The sequence below is a fragment of the Rousettus aegyptiacus genome, unplaced genomic scaffold (genome assembly GCF_014176215.1).
Source record: "Rousettus aegyptiacus isolate mRouAeg1 unplaced genomic scaffold, mRouAeg1.p scaffold_m13_p_3, whole genome shotgun sequence".
Lineage (NCBI taxonomy): Eukaryota > Metazoa > Chordata > Mammalia > Chiroptera > Pteropodidae > Rousettus > Rousettus aegyptiacus.
In genome coordinates this window covers 7,906,964-7,925,878 of record NW_023416306.1, presented here as the reverse complement: position 1 = coordinate 7,925,878, position 18,915 = coordinate 7,906,964, and the positions used below count along the sequence as shown (strand labels likewise).

At 36.5% G+C, this 18,915-nt stretch overlaps 1 protein-coding gene across 14 annotated transcripts in view; it reads right to left on the bottom strand.

The window, feature by feature from the left end:
- MAPKAP1 (MAPK associated protein 1) overlaps positions 1 to 18,915 on the bottom strand; it is a 200,927-nt gene that overhangs the window by 159,673 nt on the left and 22,339 nt on the right. For 12 of the 14 annotated variants that reach the window (XM_036217747.1, XM_036217748.1, XM_016137374.2 and 9 more), the window contains 3 exons: positions 14,950 to 15,277; positions 12,703 to 12,792; positions 2,389 to 2,537 (listed from right to left, as the gene is read on the bottom strand). In XM_036217747.1, the coding sequence (XP_036073640.1) occupies positions 2,389 to 2,537; positions 12,703 to 12,792; positions 14,950 to 15,208 (498 nt within the window). In that variant the 5' untranslated portion in view covers positions 15,209 to 15,277. The remainder of the gene's footprint in view (positions 1 to 2,388; positions 2,538 to 12,702; positions 12,793 to 14,949; positions 15,278 to 18,915) is intronic. The other 2 variants (XM_036217752.1, XM_036217750.1) reach the window with 1 other exon arrangement.

The following is an 18,915-nucleotide window of genomic DNA, read 5'->3' as shown; positions in this document are numbered from 1 at the left end:
TTTAGTGGCTTTAACAAACCTTTGGAAAAAAAAAAATAGAACTATCAAAGTACATGGGAAACTCTTACATTTGAGGCAAAAAACATGAAGCTCAATGACAAGACGCTGAATCATTAAAACAGAACACTCAGCTCACTTCTTAAATATGAGCAGAATAAAAATAAAATAATTTTAAGTTACAACAGCAACAAAAATTTAGTGCTGAATGTCAAATGATTTATGGGAAGAATCAATCTGGAAATTATTAAAGTCGACTCTCATAGAAAAGGCTTTGTTATCAAGGGGTTGACATGATCTTAACTCCAGAGGCAGCCACGGTGCTGTTATAACTACTACAATCCCATTATTATGCAATCACGAAATGCTAATTTGATCATTTTGAGGTGTTATTTGAATAGTCATTTTAATTTCTAGGTTACAAAAAGGCTTGACTCAAGTATAATTCTCTATTAATCATTGAGATGTCATTGAAGATCATATTGATGCATTTCACAAAGATAAAAAAAGACTAATTTAATATGTACAGTACAATATCCTTCAAATATTAGCCACTTTCATTACATATCTGCCAAATGCATCAATATTAAATAATAGATGAGAACAAGGGTTTAATTGTATTTTAGCAACTGTAATACGTAGGACAATAATAAAATAGCAACTCATCACAAAATAGACTTATAGAAATATAAATCTTTCTTAACGTGTAATGGTGACTGCCCCATGTTCGCATTCTTTGCTGATTACAATTAGACTTGATAGGACAAAAGCATCCAGAGCTTTTAGTGTAAACACTCATCTAGCAAAAATAATTCCTTGTGACTGAAACTGCTTCTTTACATTTAAAAAAATTTTTTTTCCCTGTTACTCAGTAAGTTAAATATGTATCAAGCAGAGGCCACAACCTTATGACAAATTCAAACCTAAATTTACAAAAAAAAATCTAATGGTATGAGAATTCCAGAATATTTTAAAGGAGCTGTTCTATTTTGTGGGTTTCAATGCATTAGCACATATTAATTATTCTAGCAATTACATCCTCAAACAATGACATGATTTCAGGCAATGGAAGCAAATAAATTCCAATCATGTAACCTAATCCCCAAAACTTCTCACGTATCTAGATGAATCAACTGTAGTATTTAAGAAAAAATCCTCGACAGTCCACCTTGCCATTTTCCAGAGGCTGACATTCCTGTCCCCTAGGGGGACCCTTCCTTCTCTTTGCTGCTTTCCACAAGAAGAAACAGGAGACGCAGCAGGGGCATTCTAAAAGAATATATCAGTTCAATCTCTAATTTACTAAAAGTACTTTCAGATGTTTAGCAGTATCTTTATTTACACATTGTGATTCTAGTTCTTGCTCCACTTCGCCATCGACACCAATGACCACATGAGCCGGTGGCCACACATGCTCACTGAAGTCTTTGGAAATATACTGCAATGTATGAGGTCAGAGTGTTGCCACGAGAAAACATCTTCTTGCTCGAAGATGACAACTGACAGAAGCAGCACATAACCAGAACTTGAACATGAAAAATGCAAACATAAGCAAAGAGCTATATATTTATTAATCGCAATGGTGTTGAAATAAGACGAATTGAACACAACTCCTCTGGGCAACAAGCTATCACTCAGCACCCCCACGCCACTGCCAGACAGCAAACATAATGGCAATAAATATATAAATCAACGGCTACTGTCTCCTGAAAGAGGCCCAGCTCAGCACAGAGACACAGAATGGTGGGGAAATGGGGTGGGGGGCGGGGGTGCCGCATACGGAACTATATTCTACCTAAAATAGTGGCCATTTTTTCTGAAAGGAAAATAAACTTTAATTTCACAATTGCGAATTGTGACAACAAAGATTGAAAAAAAAGTCATCCTGTATAATAAGTGCCAAATAAGATTCCCTACGACGAAATACGGACAAGCAAAGCAATGGCCTAGAATGCTGAAATGAAGCTCTAAATTTCTCAAAATTTCTGCGATTTAATAATAAAGAATCAGACAAGAAAATGCAAACTGCCTCCCAGAACCACTTGCAAGGCTTTACCAACACGACTAGGCCTTGATTAATCACAGCCCAACTAACCCAAACCCTCAAGTACACTTAAGAGATAAAAAAAAAAAGGGGAAAAAGTACAGACGCATATATCTCAGGACTGTTTTTGTTTTAATCCTCCTAAACATATTACTGTGGAAACGACATGAAGCCCAAATTCAGGCCTTTTAATATTCTCAGTCTTAGAAAATGTGAGTGACATCCTATAATTACTGAGTCACTTTATAAACCCTCAATACAATAACAATGACAATAATAATAATACCAACAGGAATTCCATATGACTGAGGCTTTACTTAAAAGCACAAAGTTTCGTTTTTACTTACCTTGCCATCGAATTTGGAATACTCATTAAAGGGGTTATTCAGCTGCAGAGGGCACTGCTCCAGGCGTACAGACAATATGGACTGCTTTCCAGAACTTGGAGGTTTCTCTTTGAGGGACTTTTTTTCAAACAGTGATCTTAGCTCCTGGGCTGTGATATAAGAGGAAGATAAAAACAGCTTTGTAATTATACACGGAGAGACAGCCTGACCACTTTCTCGAAAAAGTCTTCCTTGAAAGCTTAAGGAGGGAAAGTCCAGGGACGCACTCAGGCCTAATGTGTGCCAAAAGCTTCGCACACACCAGCATCTGCACCTTGAAAAGGCACAATGCTTTAAAACACGCGGGTCACGACTGTCAATTTAGAAGGACTAGGATTTAAGGAGAGAGGCAGAGTCAGACAAAACAACAAGGCACCATTCTTTAAGAAAAGCATTCGCAGCTAAAGGACCTGAGCTTTGGCTGGGCTTTGGCACTAAGCTGTGTAACACTGGAACATTCCCTAAATCTTTCTGGGTTTGTCAAACTGGATAACTATGACAATCTCTCCTGGCTCTACCATTGTGTGATTTTGGATTTCCAGTTCTTCAAGGTCGAGGTTCATGTCTCAATTCTCACATACTACAATGACACCTACCACAAAAATCCGGAAGACAAAGATGAAGAGGAGAAAGATAGTAACATTTACTGAGCAAGCCAATGTATCTCGTTTACTCCTCAAAACAAGCCTGTGAAGGAGACACTCGCATTATCTCAATTTTGTCAATGTGCGAACTAAAGCTTAGAATATTTGATTAGCCTAGCGCCACACAGCTAGTAAGGAGTAGAGCTAAGATTTGCACCCAGCCAAGCCTCTTAGCCATTAAGCACTAATGAACACTGTAGACTCTCAATAAATTTTAGTGCATGAATCAGTGAATAAAATAATGACTGAAGGAATTCAGATTAAATGATTATTGAATCAGAATCTTTAACTCCTATATATTAGTGAATCAAGACTAGTGCCATATCTTCTCAACGATCACTTAATTCTCTAAATTAACCTGAGAATTATTTAAGGTAGTAACTTGATAAGTACATGGGGATTCATTACACTTCTCATTTTTTGTGATTAGAAAATTTCATACTTAAATTTTTAAATAAATCGATCTCAGATCTAAAAATGTGCAATGAATAGGTTCTACTCTTCAGTGTAGCCAAATTGAACTGAAAGAGATGAAACAGAACTCTGAAATGATCACTCAGAACTTTTAAAAAATGTAACCAAAACTATTTTTTCAACAAACTAGCGGGGCAGGTTTATCAAATGAGTTCCCATAAATTTAAGTGGCAAACAAGGGAAAAAGGACCTAATTCTTTTTAAATATTAGAAATACTATTCTATCTGTAATCTATTAACAATTATATTGCTACTCCTTGGAAAGGAATGAGCCTTTATATACCCACGATGGGCCAGGGACAATGCTACATGTTTGCTCACCTTGTCCTCAGGACAGTCCTAAGAGATAAGTTACTACTAGCTTCACGAACAAACTGAGGTATAGCAAACATACGTAACTTATCAAAGCTACACAACTGTTACCAGCAGGGTTAGGTGTGAGGTGATGATGTTTTACCTCTTCCATTCTCAGGCTGATTCACACTTAGACCCTCTCCTGCTCTCCTCGACCTCTGACACTTTGCCTTTTCCTCATTTGTTTTCTACACAGACGAATGGAAACATTCAAAAGAACTTTTGCATGATCTCGCCTGCACTTCTATCTGTCTTCCCTCCTGTTACCAGGGCTGAACTGCCATTGCCCCTCTCTCAGGCCGGCCCCTCCTTTGGGCACTAGGTCCCAACTCCTCTTGCAGACTCAAGGGCATCACTCAAGCAATTCTCTCCATCTCTCTTCCTTTTTCAGTTTCTCCCTCTTACTGGTTCAGCTGCATTAGTACACAAAGATACTGAAGTACAGCTCATTTTTTAAAAAATCCTTTGATCTCATCGTACTCCCTTCTAGTTACCACCCTGTTTTTCTGCTCCTCAATATGGCTATGTCTTTGCTGTCCAATTAATTGCTCTCCTCCCATTCACTGGAACCCACTGTAGCCAGGCACTCCGGCCCCACCACCCCACCGAAGCAGCTTTCATCAAGGTCACTGATGATCCCTTTGTTGTTAAATCTATTGGTCATTTTTAAATTTGCATTGTACAAGACCTCTTGGCAGCATCTGACACAGTTCATCACTCCTTCCTTTTTGAAACACTTTCCTCACTTGGTTTCCAAGATTCCCCTCTATCTGGTTCCCTTCTCCTCATTTTCCCTCTAATCTTTGACTTTCCCCCAGGCATAGTCCTTGGACCTTTTTTTTCTCTATCTACAGTCATATCCTTAGTGGCCTCATCCAGCCTTATGTTTTAAATATCATCCACAAGAGACAACACTAAACTGTGGTCATATGAATCAAAACAATGTTGCCCTCTGGGAAGTAGCCTGACTAAAAAGGGTCAAGAGGGAACTTTCTGGGATATAGAAATGGTCTATACTTAAGACACTATTTATGCAGGTGTATATGTCTGTCATCAAACTGTACATGTAATATCTCTACATATCAATATATGTAAAGCATATCTCAATGAAAAATAAATTAAAAAAGAAAACCTAAATAAATGTCCTTTATAAACTGAAAACTCCCAAATAATGATTCTTTGACCTAAACACTCCCCAAAATTACACTTATATATTCAACTTTCTACCTGACACTTCCACTGGGATGTCCAATAGGTACCTCAAGCTTTACAAGTCCATAACCAAACCCCTGATTTTCCCCTAACCTTGGCCCCTCACAACCTTATACTCCCCAGTTAATGGCAACTCAATTCTGTTAGGCCAAAAACTTGGGAGTCATCCACTCCTCTCTTCGTCTCACAGCCTACATGCTCTCCATCAACAGAAACTTCAGAAGCTATCCGGAACCACCTGCAGCTTCCAAGGCTGGATCGTTACCACCTTCAAACTGTCGTCTTATTTTTATCCTTGCCTCCCTAAACCCTACCCCATATAAGTTTAAAACTTCAGAATAAGAAAAAATTTGATAAATTTGATCACATGAAAATAAACTTTTAAATGGAAAAAAAATTTAGCAAACCAAAAAAAAAAAAAAACAACTGCCCCCCCAAATTGCAATGAATTGAAAAATATAAAATATGCTTTAAAAACCCATGAGTTCGTAAAGATGCAAGAGGAATATGAAATATTCACAGTAAAAGATATATTTAAATGGCTCTTAAAGAAATAGAATGATCCTCAATCACATTCATAATAAAAGATGCACAAATTAAAACTATACTGAGGTACCATTCCACGCTTTTAGATTAGCAAAAATCTAAAAGTTTAAGGCTATGAGGAAATAGGCACTCCGTCCATTTCTGAAGAAAATGCAAAATAGCAAAACACTTATGCAGGAAAATGCAGCAATAACAAAGGAAGCCACATACTTACCCTTTGACCCAACAATACTTCCAGGATTCTAATATCAAATACACTGGCAAAAACAAAAAACAAAAAAACAAAACAACACACAACACAATACATAAGGCAATTGACTATGGTGCCCTTTGCAACAGCAAAAGCCTGAAAATAATCAAATATCCATGAACAGGGGACTGGCGGCTAAGTTATGGTACTTCCATACTATGTATGGAGTACGGGGAAGCTATAAAATGAAATGAAGTCAATCTTTATACGTTCACCAGAGTAATTTTCAGAATGTGTTGCTAAGTGAAAAAAGTGTTGTATAAAAGAGTGTATATAATATGCTATCTTTAATCTAAAAAGAAAGGGATGAGAATGTAAATATATGTACCTATAGTTTTAAGTGGACAGAGAAACCAAAACCTTTTTAAATAATAACAAGAAGAGTGGGAGAGAAAAGAATTTAAGCTAGATTTCTCTGATTTTTCTTTGTTTTGTGTATTCAACTTTGAAACCATGTAAATGTTTTATATTATTAAGGGAAATTAAAAGTGCGATCTAAAAATAAAGAAAAATGAAACAAATATTATAATATTGAGTTGGCAGTTTAACTACAAAGAAGAATTATTTTAAGTAACTTTATCACATAGCAATTTGACTATACATTGCCTAATAAACATTATCAAAAGGGCAAAAAAACTCTTAAACTGTTTTTAGTAATCATATTGTTAGTACTGACATCAGTATTTCTATTCTGGAAATGTTTTCTGTGTAAGAGAAAACATACATAAACATAAAATGTTTAAAGTCAACTCTGTAATCCTAAATTTGAATAGATATCATCGGCATTCACTCACAGTGTATTTTCTCTTTAAAAATTTATTTTTTTCTGAGCTCTATCCCCTGAAAGGGTCTACAAGGGAAAAACACCAATCCAGTGAGCAAACCCTAGAGCTCAAGTGTGGTCTCTTAACGCCACTGAACAGTAAAAAGAACTAAGAGTCCCTGGAGAAAAAGCTTCCTGATTTACAGAAGGAAATGTGTAGGAGAAGCCTGGAACATCTTCTCATACAAGAAAGCAAGAAAGCTATGAAAGAGTACTGAAATTATGTCAAAAAAAAATTAGAAGCCAATGTGGAGGGACTCATGATAAAAACTGCCAATTTTTACATAAAAAAAAAACCAATTGCAATGAAATGAAAAATATAAAATGTGTTTCAAAAACACATAAGTTCATAAAGATACAAAAGAAAAAAACCCTCATTGGTCATCTATGTAGGATGCTAGAGAACAAACTCCTTTAATTCTGAAAACTATTAACAACGGGAAAAAAATCAGTGTTTGTCTTGCCTTCCTTGTAGGGACTATATCTGAGGATAACCAAATAATAGATTAGGAAAACTTCTTTATATAAAACAAATTAATAAATGAAGATAGACTGATAAAATTAGAAATCATTACTTTGCAACTCCTAATGAAATAATGTATCTAGGTAATGCCCATCAATGGCTGCAAAAAACATCAGATGAAAAGCTGATGGGAGTAACTTAATAATGGATGGGCAACACCTGATTCCATCATCAATTTTAATATCAAAAGAGACAAGACATTTCATGTTTCCTGACGGGATGTAACACGAAGTACAGATCAGCATGTACCAAACATTCTTACCCAAAATCAAACTTCGATCTGAGCAAGTTTCGAGATCTACCTACCAGTACAGGAAACAAAAAGGACAGAGAAACATATTAAATGAGACCACGGGGCTGCAATCAGCAAAATCCAGGATGCAGAAAATTCTACAGGACAAATGGCCCGTTTCTTCAACTAATAAATTACAAGGGAAAATAGTGAAGGAGCATCTATAGATTAAAAGGGAAATGAGATATGTAACCAAAAGTAATGTGTGGACGTTAGATCTAGACCTGAACCAAGGAACTGAGAAAAAAAATCTGAAACAATCAGGGAAATGTTTAGTAATATTAAAGAATTCCTACTAATTATCTGGAGAGTAGTGGTATTGCAATTTTCTTGTGTGTTAAAAAATACATAAGTATTTAAGTATGAAATTATATAATAGCTGGGGTTTGCTTAAAAATAATCTGGGAAGGGAGGTGAATATATAAATGACACAAGGCCAGCCGTATGTTCACTGCTAAAGCCGGGTGATGGCTGCGTGGGAGTTCATTATGCCCTTCTCACAACTTTTGTGTATGTTTGAAATTTCCTAAAATAAAAGTTATTTTAAAGAAAATTTAAGCCAGAAGTCAAAAAGTAACATATCGCATCAGTATCTGATCCGATCACATCACCCAGAGTAAAAATTAAATTCCTTATAAGATCCTCCACGATCAGGTCTCCCCCTACTTACTCCTCTGATCCCACTCTTTCCCTTACTTCTTCTACTCTAACCAACAAGCATCCTTCCTTACTATTCCTTAAACACAGCGGGCACGCTTCCGGCACAGAACCTTTTCACTGGCTGTTCTCTCGCCTTAGAACACTCATCTCACAGTATCTGCCCGGCTCACTCCTTCACCTCCTTCAGATCTCTACTTAGCCATCACCTTCTCAATAGGCCTTCCCTGATCATTCTATATAAAACAGCCAAATCGCCTGCCTAGAATTCCTTAAGCCCTTACCTGGCTATACTTTACTCTGTGCCACTTAACTCTTTCTGACAGGCTATGTTTGCTTATTATCTCTCCTGCAAGCTTTCCCTGAGGGCAGGGACTTTGTCTTGTTCACTGCTTTATCTTCTAGACCTACAATAGTGCCTAGTCACCCTTGCATACTGTAGGAGCTTAATGAATACTTGTGGGAGGAATCCCTCTGGACCAGAGAAGTAGAAACAGTTGTGGGGATGGCGAGCAGATCAGGAGGAGGGAGAGAGCTGATGGGCACAAAGCAGCAGAGGCAAGATGGGAAAGGTCATTAGAGAACTCCTTCCCAACCCCAAGCCATTCTTAAGGCACAGCTGTACTTCTCTGAGCTGCTCAACTTCAAGTGCACTTGCTCTTTGTTATTGGTAACTGAAAAGTCCTAACCAATATAAACAGCTGAAATTCCCTAACAAACACAAAACTTAAAAATAGCCTAGAAAGTTAATTATCAGGTTCATGAGAAAGCACATACTATATATAGTATTCAGGAAGATGAGCATGCACATTAGAACTAGTGAGGGCTCAGTGAGTGGCTGGACACAAGACAATGTTAAAACAATAGATTTCCTTATAACAGTTGCAGGAAAGTATGGGAAAGAGGATGCTATTTACAAGGGTAGCACGAAATACCAAACTTCTAGAAAAAACCTTAATAAGAAATGTAAAAGTACAGGAACAATATGGAGACAACACCATGCATTGCATTTATGTCATATCTATGCACAGAAAAAATACTAAAAAAAATAATCACAGGTGGTATGATTAGACTATTTAAACTATATATACCCATAAATATGGAATCTGAATAAATACAGCAAAACGTTAACAACAACAGTTCCTTTGAATGTGATTATTGGTAGCTTATTTTCATTTTTGTATTTTTTTCAGATTTTCTGTATAATTTTTTTTAATATAGAGGCTTTGGCAACTTTCCCGAGCACTGGCCATAGCCGCCACATAGAGAAGAAAAGGAACGGGGAACGCCGGACTCGACGCCCAGAGCTCCCTTCTGCCTACAGCGTGGGAGAGAAAGAAGCAGAGTGGGAAGACTCCGGTCTGTGGGGTCGGACCGGTCAGGAGAAGAATTCTGGCTTTGACAGGGACTACTTGGAAGGAAGGGATCTGGAAAAGTTGCTTGGCCTCTGGGCTCCAGTGTTCTCACCTATAACGGAAATAGTAACAGCCAACTTGCTGGACTCGTATGAAGATGAAGCAAACTTAGCGACTGGCATGTCACATACCAGCGGTCCTCCGAGCTGGTTACTCACTGGAATCACCCAGGGAGCTTCTGAGAAATATAGACTTACGGACCCCAACCTTTACCTATCACTGAACCAACAACTCCATAAGCAAGGTCTAGAAATTTATACAGAATGTCATTATAACATGTATTTTTGGATGCATTTCTGATTTTATACAGTCACTGTATCTGGGAACTGTTGTTTTAAGAACCAATAACAGAAAGTTATATAAAGAAAACTTTAAGAATATTCATAAATAACTAATAAAAACTACATTATTATTTTGAGTTATTATTTAACTTCATGTGTAAATAGCCCTATTTTCCAATTAGACTTCAAACTTCTTGAGAAGAAACATGTATTCCCCCTAGCACCTAGCATAGAATTACCATGCGCACAGAATGAATAAGTCATAGCTAATTTTGTAAAGAATATACAACACCATTTTAAAACAATGAAACTAAAAATACTGGGATTTTGATGTGACGCTATTCCTGACAAAGCTGTCTTCTGATGACTGCTTTAACATTTATCCATGCATTTTTGATTACAGAAATAAAAGAATCCTACTCTAAAATATGTCATTTATCATGTGGTCTCATAGCATATGAAGCAGGAGGTTCATAAAAAACTTCGGGGTATGGACCAGATGGCTTCTAAGATCCCTTCCAACTTCTCTATAAAAAGGCTGCATTTATGCTGTGTCTTAAAGGATGGACTGGATTTAGAAAGAATAATTGTGGAATAAGAACATTCCAGTGGAAGTAATCATATTCATAATGGTGATTCTTCCAGTGGGGAATAAAATTTTTAAAAAGATCAGGAAAATAAATGAAAGGATTTTTAACAAAACATAAATAGCAGAAAAAGAATGAGGGAATGAAAAAATAACTACCTAACCAAATTTCTCAATTAAGATCAAAAGGATTTGGCCATGGCGTTTCTTGTCAAAAGAGAATATATGTTTGAGAGATGCATGAAAATAGAATGGCTGCTTAGTGTGCCAGGCAGACTGCTGATTCCACTTGTCTGACACGTTTCAGGATACCCAGAGTGCCGAGCTGTGCTAATGCTGGAATCCAGCTCAACAGATTCAAAGACATTCTTTTGTGTGTTGATAAGGTTCACTCTAACCTTCGGGAGTTACTGGTCTAGCCAGAATCAAGGTCAACATTTCAAAACATGGACAGGCATATTAAGGAGCTTTTTCAGAAATAAGATCATGGGGACAATTACTGAAATCAATGAGAGACAAAAATAAGAGGAAGGGAAACTGAGGGAGAGAGGAGTATACATATATAAAGGACGGTATAGTTATAAATGAAAGCAAGAAGGGAACTACTTATTTCTCCAGTACATTCTATGAAACACTGAAAAGAAGTTAAAGTCCATTAGACTTTAAGGAGTGAGTGGGAGATGTATCAAAATGTATTAGATGTATCTAATTATTAGATTACTATATGTATCAAAATTTGAGTTGAAGGAATTATATTTGAGTTGAAGCAATTATATTTGAGGTGCTGTTCATCCTACTTATTTGTAATATTTTAAGATAAGGAGGTGAGGAAGGCAAAACCAAAAAAAAGGGCACCTGAAGAGATGGGCTTAGATAAACTGGTTCTTTATTCATTAAGAGATTAATTGAAAAAGCATTAAGATATATAAAATACTTAAAGAAAGTGAACAATACAAATGATATAAAGGTTTTTCGATTTGTGTTAAATATAGCAGAGAAAAGTATTAACTGGATCAACAAAAAAGGCTAGCCCAGAGAGATTTTTAAAGTATCAAGAGCAAAATTAAAGACATTCAAGAACTATATAGGAAGCCGTAGAAATGAGGTAGAAGAAAGAAATGAATGAGATTTCTGGTTCTACATAGTCATCATTTAGAAGCAATCATTAAGAAAATCAGACTCACCGAGCATATCTGGGTTTACAATCACAGTAGGAGAAAGCAATAACCACTTTACATAGTGTGGTTTAGCCGAAAGAGATTGGCCTTTAGATGCAGGCAGCGCTAGATATAACACATGGTCTACTGCTCTACCACTTCCTGGCCTTGAAAGTTTAGCAAGTGAAATCTCTCTGAGCCTCCGTCTCACCTAATCAACGACACATACACCTTATAAGACTGGTACACTGGAGGTAATGCACGTAAAGTGCTTACAACAGCACTGGATAGGTTCTGATGTTAATGTAATAATCATTGTTAGTTTTATAAATACTATGGTGCAATGGAGTCAGCCAACAAAAATATATCGGACATATATTAAATGCCAGGGTGGTACTGGAAGGAGCTGGGAAGATACAGAAGAAAGACTGCAGATATTTCTTTGAAAGGAGAAAAAAGAGAAAGTCTAGGAAACAATAAACACATTAGAAAATATTTTAATAGCATTTTAGTTTGAATTTTTAAAAAAGTCTTCTCTTCTTGCTGAGATTAAAGCTTTAAAAATACATACTATGGCCAGCTTGTTAATATGTACATCATATGAACATATATTGCAAATACTAATAATATCAGCAGTGTAATGAGTTTTAAGCTAAAGGAAAAGAATTAGCATATATGCAAAAAGGACTGTTACTGGGGCCACTAACGAAGCAAGGTGAAGTCTAGGCTGGAAGTGCCAGCAGGAATCTATTGCCCAGAGGCCCATCCAAATCCCGGGTACTCCTTGGCTCCAAGAACAAGGCACTGGCATGACAGTTTGTATAAAATGTGCCTGTACACATCAATTCCTGTATCCCAGAATGAGGAGTGCCCAAAAACACAAGATCTAAAGAACACTCAGCTTCAGAGGACCAAGGCACCCAAGTGAAGAGTTCAAAGCTCAAAACAGAGGTATCTGCCCACAGGATATAAAAGGATGAATTAAAAATAAAAGCTCTAATATAATAAGATAAGCTAAATAAATAAATCTCAAATCAACAATTAAAATGTTTTCCATTTACCTGATTGCTTAGAATTTCTTTCTTTCCACTGAATATTTTTGCATTTGATCTGGTTTTGTCTCTCTTTTCGGAGTCGTTCTAATCTTTGAGCTTGAAAAGAAATATTATAACTATAAGTTTGTCAATGAAAGTTTACTATAAACAAAGACATAATTAACTACCTTTATATGAATAAAGATGTTTTATATTGCATATGTAGGGAAAAAGTCATAAAATTTTAAAGGTGGCACCCCTGAAAAGCAAATACCAACAAAAACATGAAAATATTCTTGATTTATAATTGAAATTAGAGGATATAAAACATTAATAGAGATCATAAAGATAGTATTAACATGGAAGAGAATAATAAAATGTGAAAACTTCTGTGATTAATATGACATTTCATTATATAAATCATTAATAATGGTCTTAAAGGAATTTTAATGCACAAATGAACTGAAGTGAATATTACATTACAGGAATAAAATTACTGTTATGAATTACTCTACCCGTTTCAAAAATTAAAGATAAATGAACTCAGACTAGACTATTAAAGTTTTAAATATAAAATCCTTTATCTAAAAATCATGAAAATTATAAAATGTCAAAGCTATATAAATTAGCATAGCTTTTCTTCAGTGGGCTGAAACAGTTTATAGGTAGTAAAATAAATGATTTGTATCTTTGTAACATTAGTCAAATCTTAAAAAGAACAATTTTTCTTATACAAAATTTAAGATATGCTGAAAGGATTAAAAAGTAAATTCCTTGGTCACTAGAACACCCCACAATCTTAATTAATTGTTAGCATCTAAGTGCTATCTTAAGAAACTCCAATAAGAATAACAAAAGCATCACCTAAAATTATGCATTTGTGATTATATTACCACTGGCTAGTCAACCTTCAAAAATCAGTGAACCTATCTTCTAAAGAACTACTGTACATGGAGACCACAACGAAAAAGAAAGTCACAATTAATGCCATCTTTTAAAATTAGTTTCTTCTTGCACTTCCTATCCTAGCACAATGCTTTAACAAACAATAAATTTTCTCTTTCGACCACTTTCAAGGTAGAAAATTATATACTCCTGCCTCAGCACTGTTGGTAAGGAAACACAAACTCATCTTGCCAGAAATGTAAACAATGCCAGCAAGGGCATTTCGACAGTGTCACTATATCTAACCAAATTCCACTCCATTCAATAGCAATTAATAAATGTGAAGGGTACACCAAAGTAATATAATCATAAAGCTCTCAATTGAGCTGCATTCTCCTACCGAATCCATTCAACCTGTCATGTAAGATATCATCTCAATAACCCGCTAGGAAGTCGGTTTCAACTAGAGAACTGAGAATCATTGGTTCTAAATTATATTCAAACCTTCACTCAAATCCTATTTTGATAAAAGTTCCGTTAGATACCACGAAATGCTATTATTTTCACCATGAGAATAAATTATTCTTTGTGGATGTCACAGAAGGCGGCATTCTGAACCAAAACCTTAAGATGCCTTTCTCTACAAATTGTATCCTGCTCTCCCTGCAGTGCTCCTTCCTGTGTACTTTATATCTGAAACATGAGCATGTAAATATTTTCAGTGTTCTACTGCAACTCCTGTCGTTACTGTTCCTGGGAGTTCAGCAGGTTACTGCTACTGATTAGATTATATTTTCTGATTACCAAAAATAAAGATCTCTCAGAGTACCCTGTCATATTAGAACAACTACATTATATATTCTAAATAATCTACTCAAGGCCTTGGTTTATCACATTTTCCTTGAAAGGCTTTCAAAAAATATAAACTGGAAAATGGGCAATAATAAGCTTTTAAAATCAATGTGTGTGTGTGTGCATTCCTTGACTGGTCAGCTCCCTTCATAAAAGGTTCTTTATTATGTCAACCTCAAATCTGCCTCCAGGTCAGTCTACCTACTTGCTCTGTGAAAATACTCAAAACAAGTCCACTTCACTTTCCTACACTATGACTTTTTAGAAATAGGACATTCAGCATGTCTCTCATAGCCAGCTTTTTTAACCTATTCCTCATCTGTCTACTTTCTAATAGCATCCTCACTCCAGAGGCTCTCTCCATTCAGTCGCAGACACGGATATGTTGCTTAGACTCACTCTTGGTGTTAATATGTGCCCATTCCTGTTAATACACAGAAACTTTCCCCCATTAAACGTAGTCCAACATTATGCATTATTCTATATGATTTTTACTGATTTAAAGCTCAGAAGACATGACTAAAAGGCAATGTTTACCTGTATTTGAGCGTCTTCTAATACCAAAGTCCCAACTTGAGGTAATATCGACTGACTGGGCGTACACATAGCCCTGAGTCTCACCATTGCTTCCCTGAATTTCTGACCCACTGTCTCCAGGCATCGAAGGAGGATGAATCTTCTCTAGGTCAACATCATGATCAATGAGAACCATCTCACACATTCCCGTGTCATCACTGGTCACATGTGACTGTCGAATATGAGCTAGAATGATTGTTGGATTGTCCAAGAAGGCCATCCTTTCCGTGGGCCAATTTCTTTAAAAGGCTATTTTCTCCTCTTCATATTGTTTCATGGGCTCACCTACCTAGAAACATGATGTACACAGCAATATTTAAGAATAAGGCGGAACATGACTGAATCATTTTTCAAACAAATTCAACGTGGTTAAGAGACTTCCTTGAAAATCAACACTTATCCCTGTACATATTAACCTTAAAAGGATTAAGTCTAAACTGAAAGGAAATCCTTATAAACCCTGGGGGCTAAGGTTACAGTCGATGAGATGTCCCTGGTATCAGAGAGGATGGCTTGCTCTCCTGCAAAACAAATAATAGTAACTCCCTCAGTCAGGCGACACACAGCACATAACTACTGTGAAAACAATAAATTTTCCTTCCTTTCTCCCTTTATTCCATCCAGTCTTCTCATTACTTTATAAGGTGATGGAGGAACGAGTTCTTATTCCTCAGACCATGTGCTAAAGTATGAAACTGTGTTTCTTCAGTTTACATTTCCCTTTCCTGTCATATGGTTGTGAATTAGCTTTAAAAGGACACAGACAATGCTTCCTGAGTTACCAGTAATTTTACAAAAACGTACTGCCAAAGTGATTTTGTTCAAAAATATATTTTCCTTTCTTCTGATTTAAGATAGTATTGTGCCTTTAAAATAAAACTTATTAATCAAACTCGTATGTTACCAAATTAATTTATTTTAGAAACCTAATTATAAGGAATGCTTCCTGAATCCTGTTAAAACTGTAATGAACAAGATGGTACCTCCTCGGTTAAATGGGAATTCAACAAAAAAATATTACAGAAGAGTGGTTAAAAACCTAAGGCCAGAGGCAAAACTGGGTTCAAATCTTGATCACTTGCTAGCTATGTGATCGAAATAATGCTGATGTCTCTGAGCCTGTTTTCCTTCTCCATTTATAAAATGGGGGTTGTTTCCAGGGATGAGATGATGTATAGGAGCTACTGCAGGTAAAATGCTCAAAACAGTACCTGGCACCTAATTAAATATTAGCTGCTACTAATAATAATGATGATGATAAAACTATCAGTACCAATTTCAGCCTTCGATTCTTGTTTAAAGTAATCCTAAAATATATCAACGACTCACCCTACTTTAGTAAGTTCACAGCAGGTAAAATAGGTGTGTGCTTCCTTTTCGACAGGGGACTGACTCTGCAGGTCACCTGGGTCACCCCTCTGCTCCTCTAAAATCATGACGTAGTGTAAAGAATGTGAAAGCTGGATTGAATATATTCCTAGAGACAGTCTCAGAATTTAGTTTTAGAAAGACCTATAACACCAGATTTTCTTGTCATTTGTTTCTTCTAGAAATGGAACATGAGGGAAATAAATCTAGTTAAAAATTGTTACAGCTAACTGAGGTTTTAAAATGTTTTGTCTGGTAACACAGTCTACTGACATCACTTGGTAGGTCTTAAGATAAAGATACTACAGAAGTTTACCTGAGGCGCATCTCTAATCAAGTGAATTACATTAATTTTCATTTTTTCCCCCTTAAATATATCCACTGAGTACTTTTTTTTACACTGACGGTAATGGGAAATGTAAAGGTGAGTAAGGCAACCCTAAATCAAAAAGCTGATACCTTGATATAGAACTAACACATCTCTGAATACAATGGGATTCTTCTTTCAAATTTCTGAGACAGACTCAGAGTGTTAATGTCAGCCCACCATTTTAAGTGTATTAATTTAAAAAAGGTACAGAATGAATGGGGAGCATTTAAATTTCATTTGTACAAATAAGAACTTCTTATATAACCACAAGAGATGTTTACAAGCACAGAATTACTTATAAATGAGTTTTTCTGTTTTGTAACAGAATCGCAGCGTCAGAGATCACCCGAGCAGCAAGTACCCTCAGAGCAATCACAAGAAGCATCTTCCCTGTGAAAATAAGGCAACTGGTTGCCAGCAGAAGAGGGGCAGGTGCTTCCTACTTCATACCGAACAGTTCTCCCCTGCAAAAACAAGGGCTTCGGTGAGAAGCCACACATTTAATGGGTGTTCTCGCACCAAACAATCAAATGACAAAGGGCAAAGCAACAAAAGTAAACTGAAGTACCCACAACAGCTCTTTTCAAGGAAAATGGACCTGCTCCATCATCTCTTACAAAGGAAATAGTTATGGGCAAATGCTTCCAAAGGCACACACCAACTCCCTGACCTTATCCTTATAGACGGAACCCTCAAGACACCTCAATAAGAGCAGATACCTTCTCTATCAGCACACTTGGACTTCGTACAGTGAGGAGTCTGCAGGATTCACTCGGCAAATGGGTATTCAATACTAGTTTGGACAGGGAACTGCCAGAGGCTGGCCCAGGAAGCGTGCATTCCACCTCTTATGCCAGGACCAGGCTCAAACACCACATCCCTCTGGCAACAAATGATCACACGCATGGCAGGAATTCAGTATATGTTGCTATCTGACTTACAACTCTGTAGTGGTCATTAGACACATATAAACAGGTCATGTCTAAGTGTGGTTATACAGAAAGGATTGCCTTTCTGCTATGAATACAGATACAAGAATCTCTTCAATGTGCCTTTCAAAATCGTCACCTTGGGACACTATCGACTTATTCCAACACTACTTTCGAAGCCAAATAATATGTTTTAAATTACTTTAAGAGCAGCAAATTATCATTTGAAGGTAGATTTGATTTCTAAGACAAAATGATCAGTTATGCAAAGAGCAAAGATTTTTAAAACCTACTGCTGACGTGGGTTCAGAGAAATGGGACTTTTTAGGGAGTAATTTAGTAATACCTATCACAGTGTAAAACATAAGTAGCCTTTAGGCAAGCCCAGTTCTAGGATTTGCTCTTAGGAGATAACTGAAAAATCTGAAAGCAACCTAAATATCCACCGACAGTGCAAATGCCATGACACAAACACACAATGGAATACTACACAGTCATTAAAAACACATGGCAGAGAATGCACAAACAAAATGTTATTCGGCATTAAAAAGAAAAGGAAATTCTGACACACGCTACCACACAGATGAACTTGAGGATATTATGCTAAATGAGATAAGCTCATCACAAAAGGACAAATAGTACGGGTACCACTTATATATGAGGTACCCATCATAGTCAAAGTCAGAAAAGGAAGAAGGGCAGTTGCCAGGGCTGGTGGGAGTGGGGAATGGGGAGTGAGTGTTTCATGGGTATGCTTCAGTTTGGGAAGATGGCAAAGCTCTGGAGACCAAGGGTGGGGACAGTTGTACAACAACGCGAATGTACTCAATGCCACTGAACTGTACCCTTACAAATGGTTAAAATAGTAAATTTTATGTTGTATAAACTTTACCACGATTTTTTAGATTTGTTTAAAATTTTAAAAAATGTCTAGGAAATGCCAGATTAAAAAAAAATTAAATAGCTTTTCTTCTTGCTGTTTAATTATAGCACTTCTCAAAGTTTTTAAGGGACTAATATATATTTTGAATATCCACGAGTGGAGAATCTAGTAAAACAATATATCCCAAATCTCAAACTTATTTGATCTCTAAACATTTTTTTTCCTCTAGGAACACTAAAACATATCAATGCATAACAGTGTTTCACAGAACATGGCTTAGAACTACTGCTCTCCATGTTTACAAATGCTGTTTCTTCAGGCCCTAAATGCCTTTCCTGGATGTCGCCAACTCTTGACTCTCTGAGATAGTCCTTTTT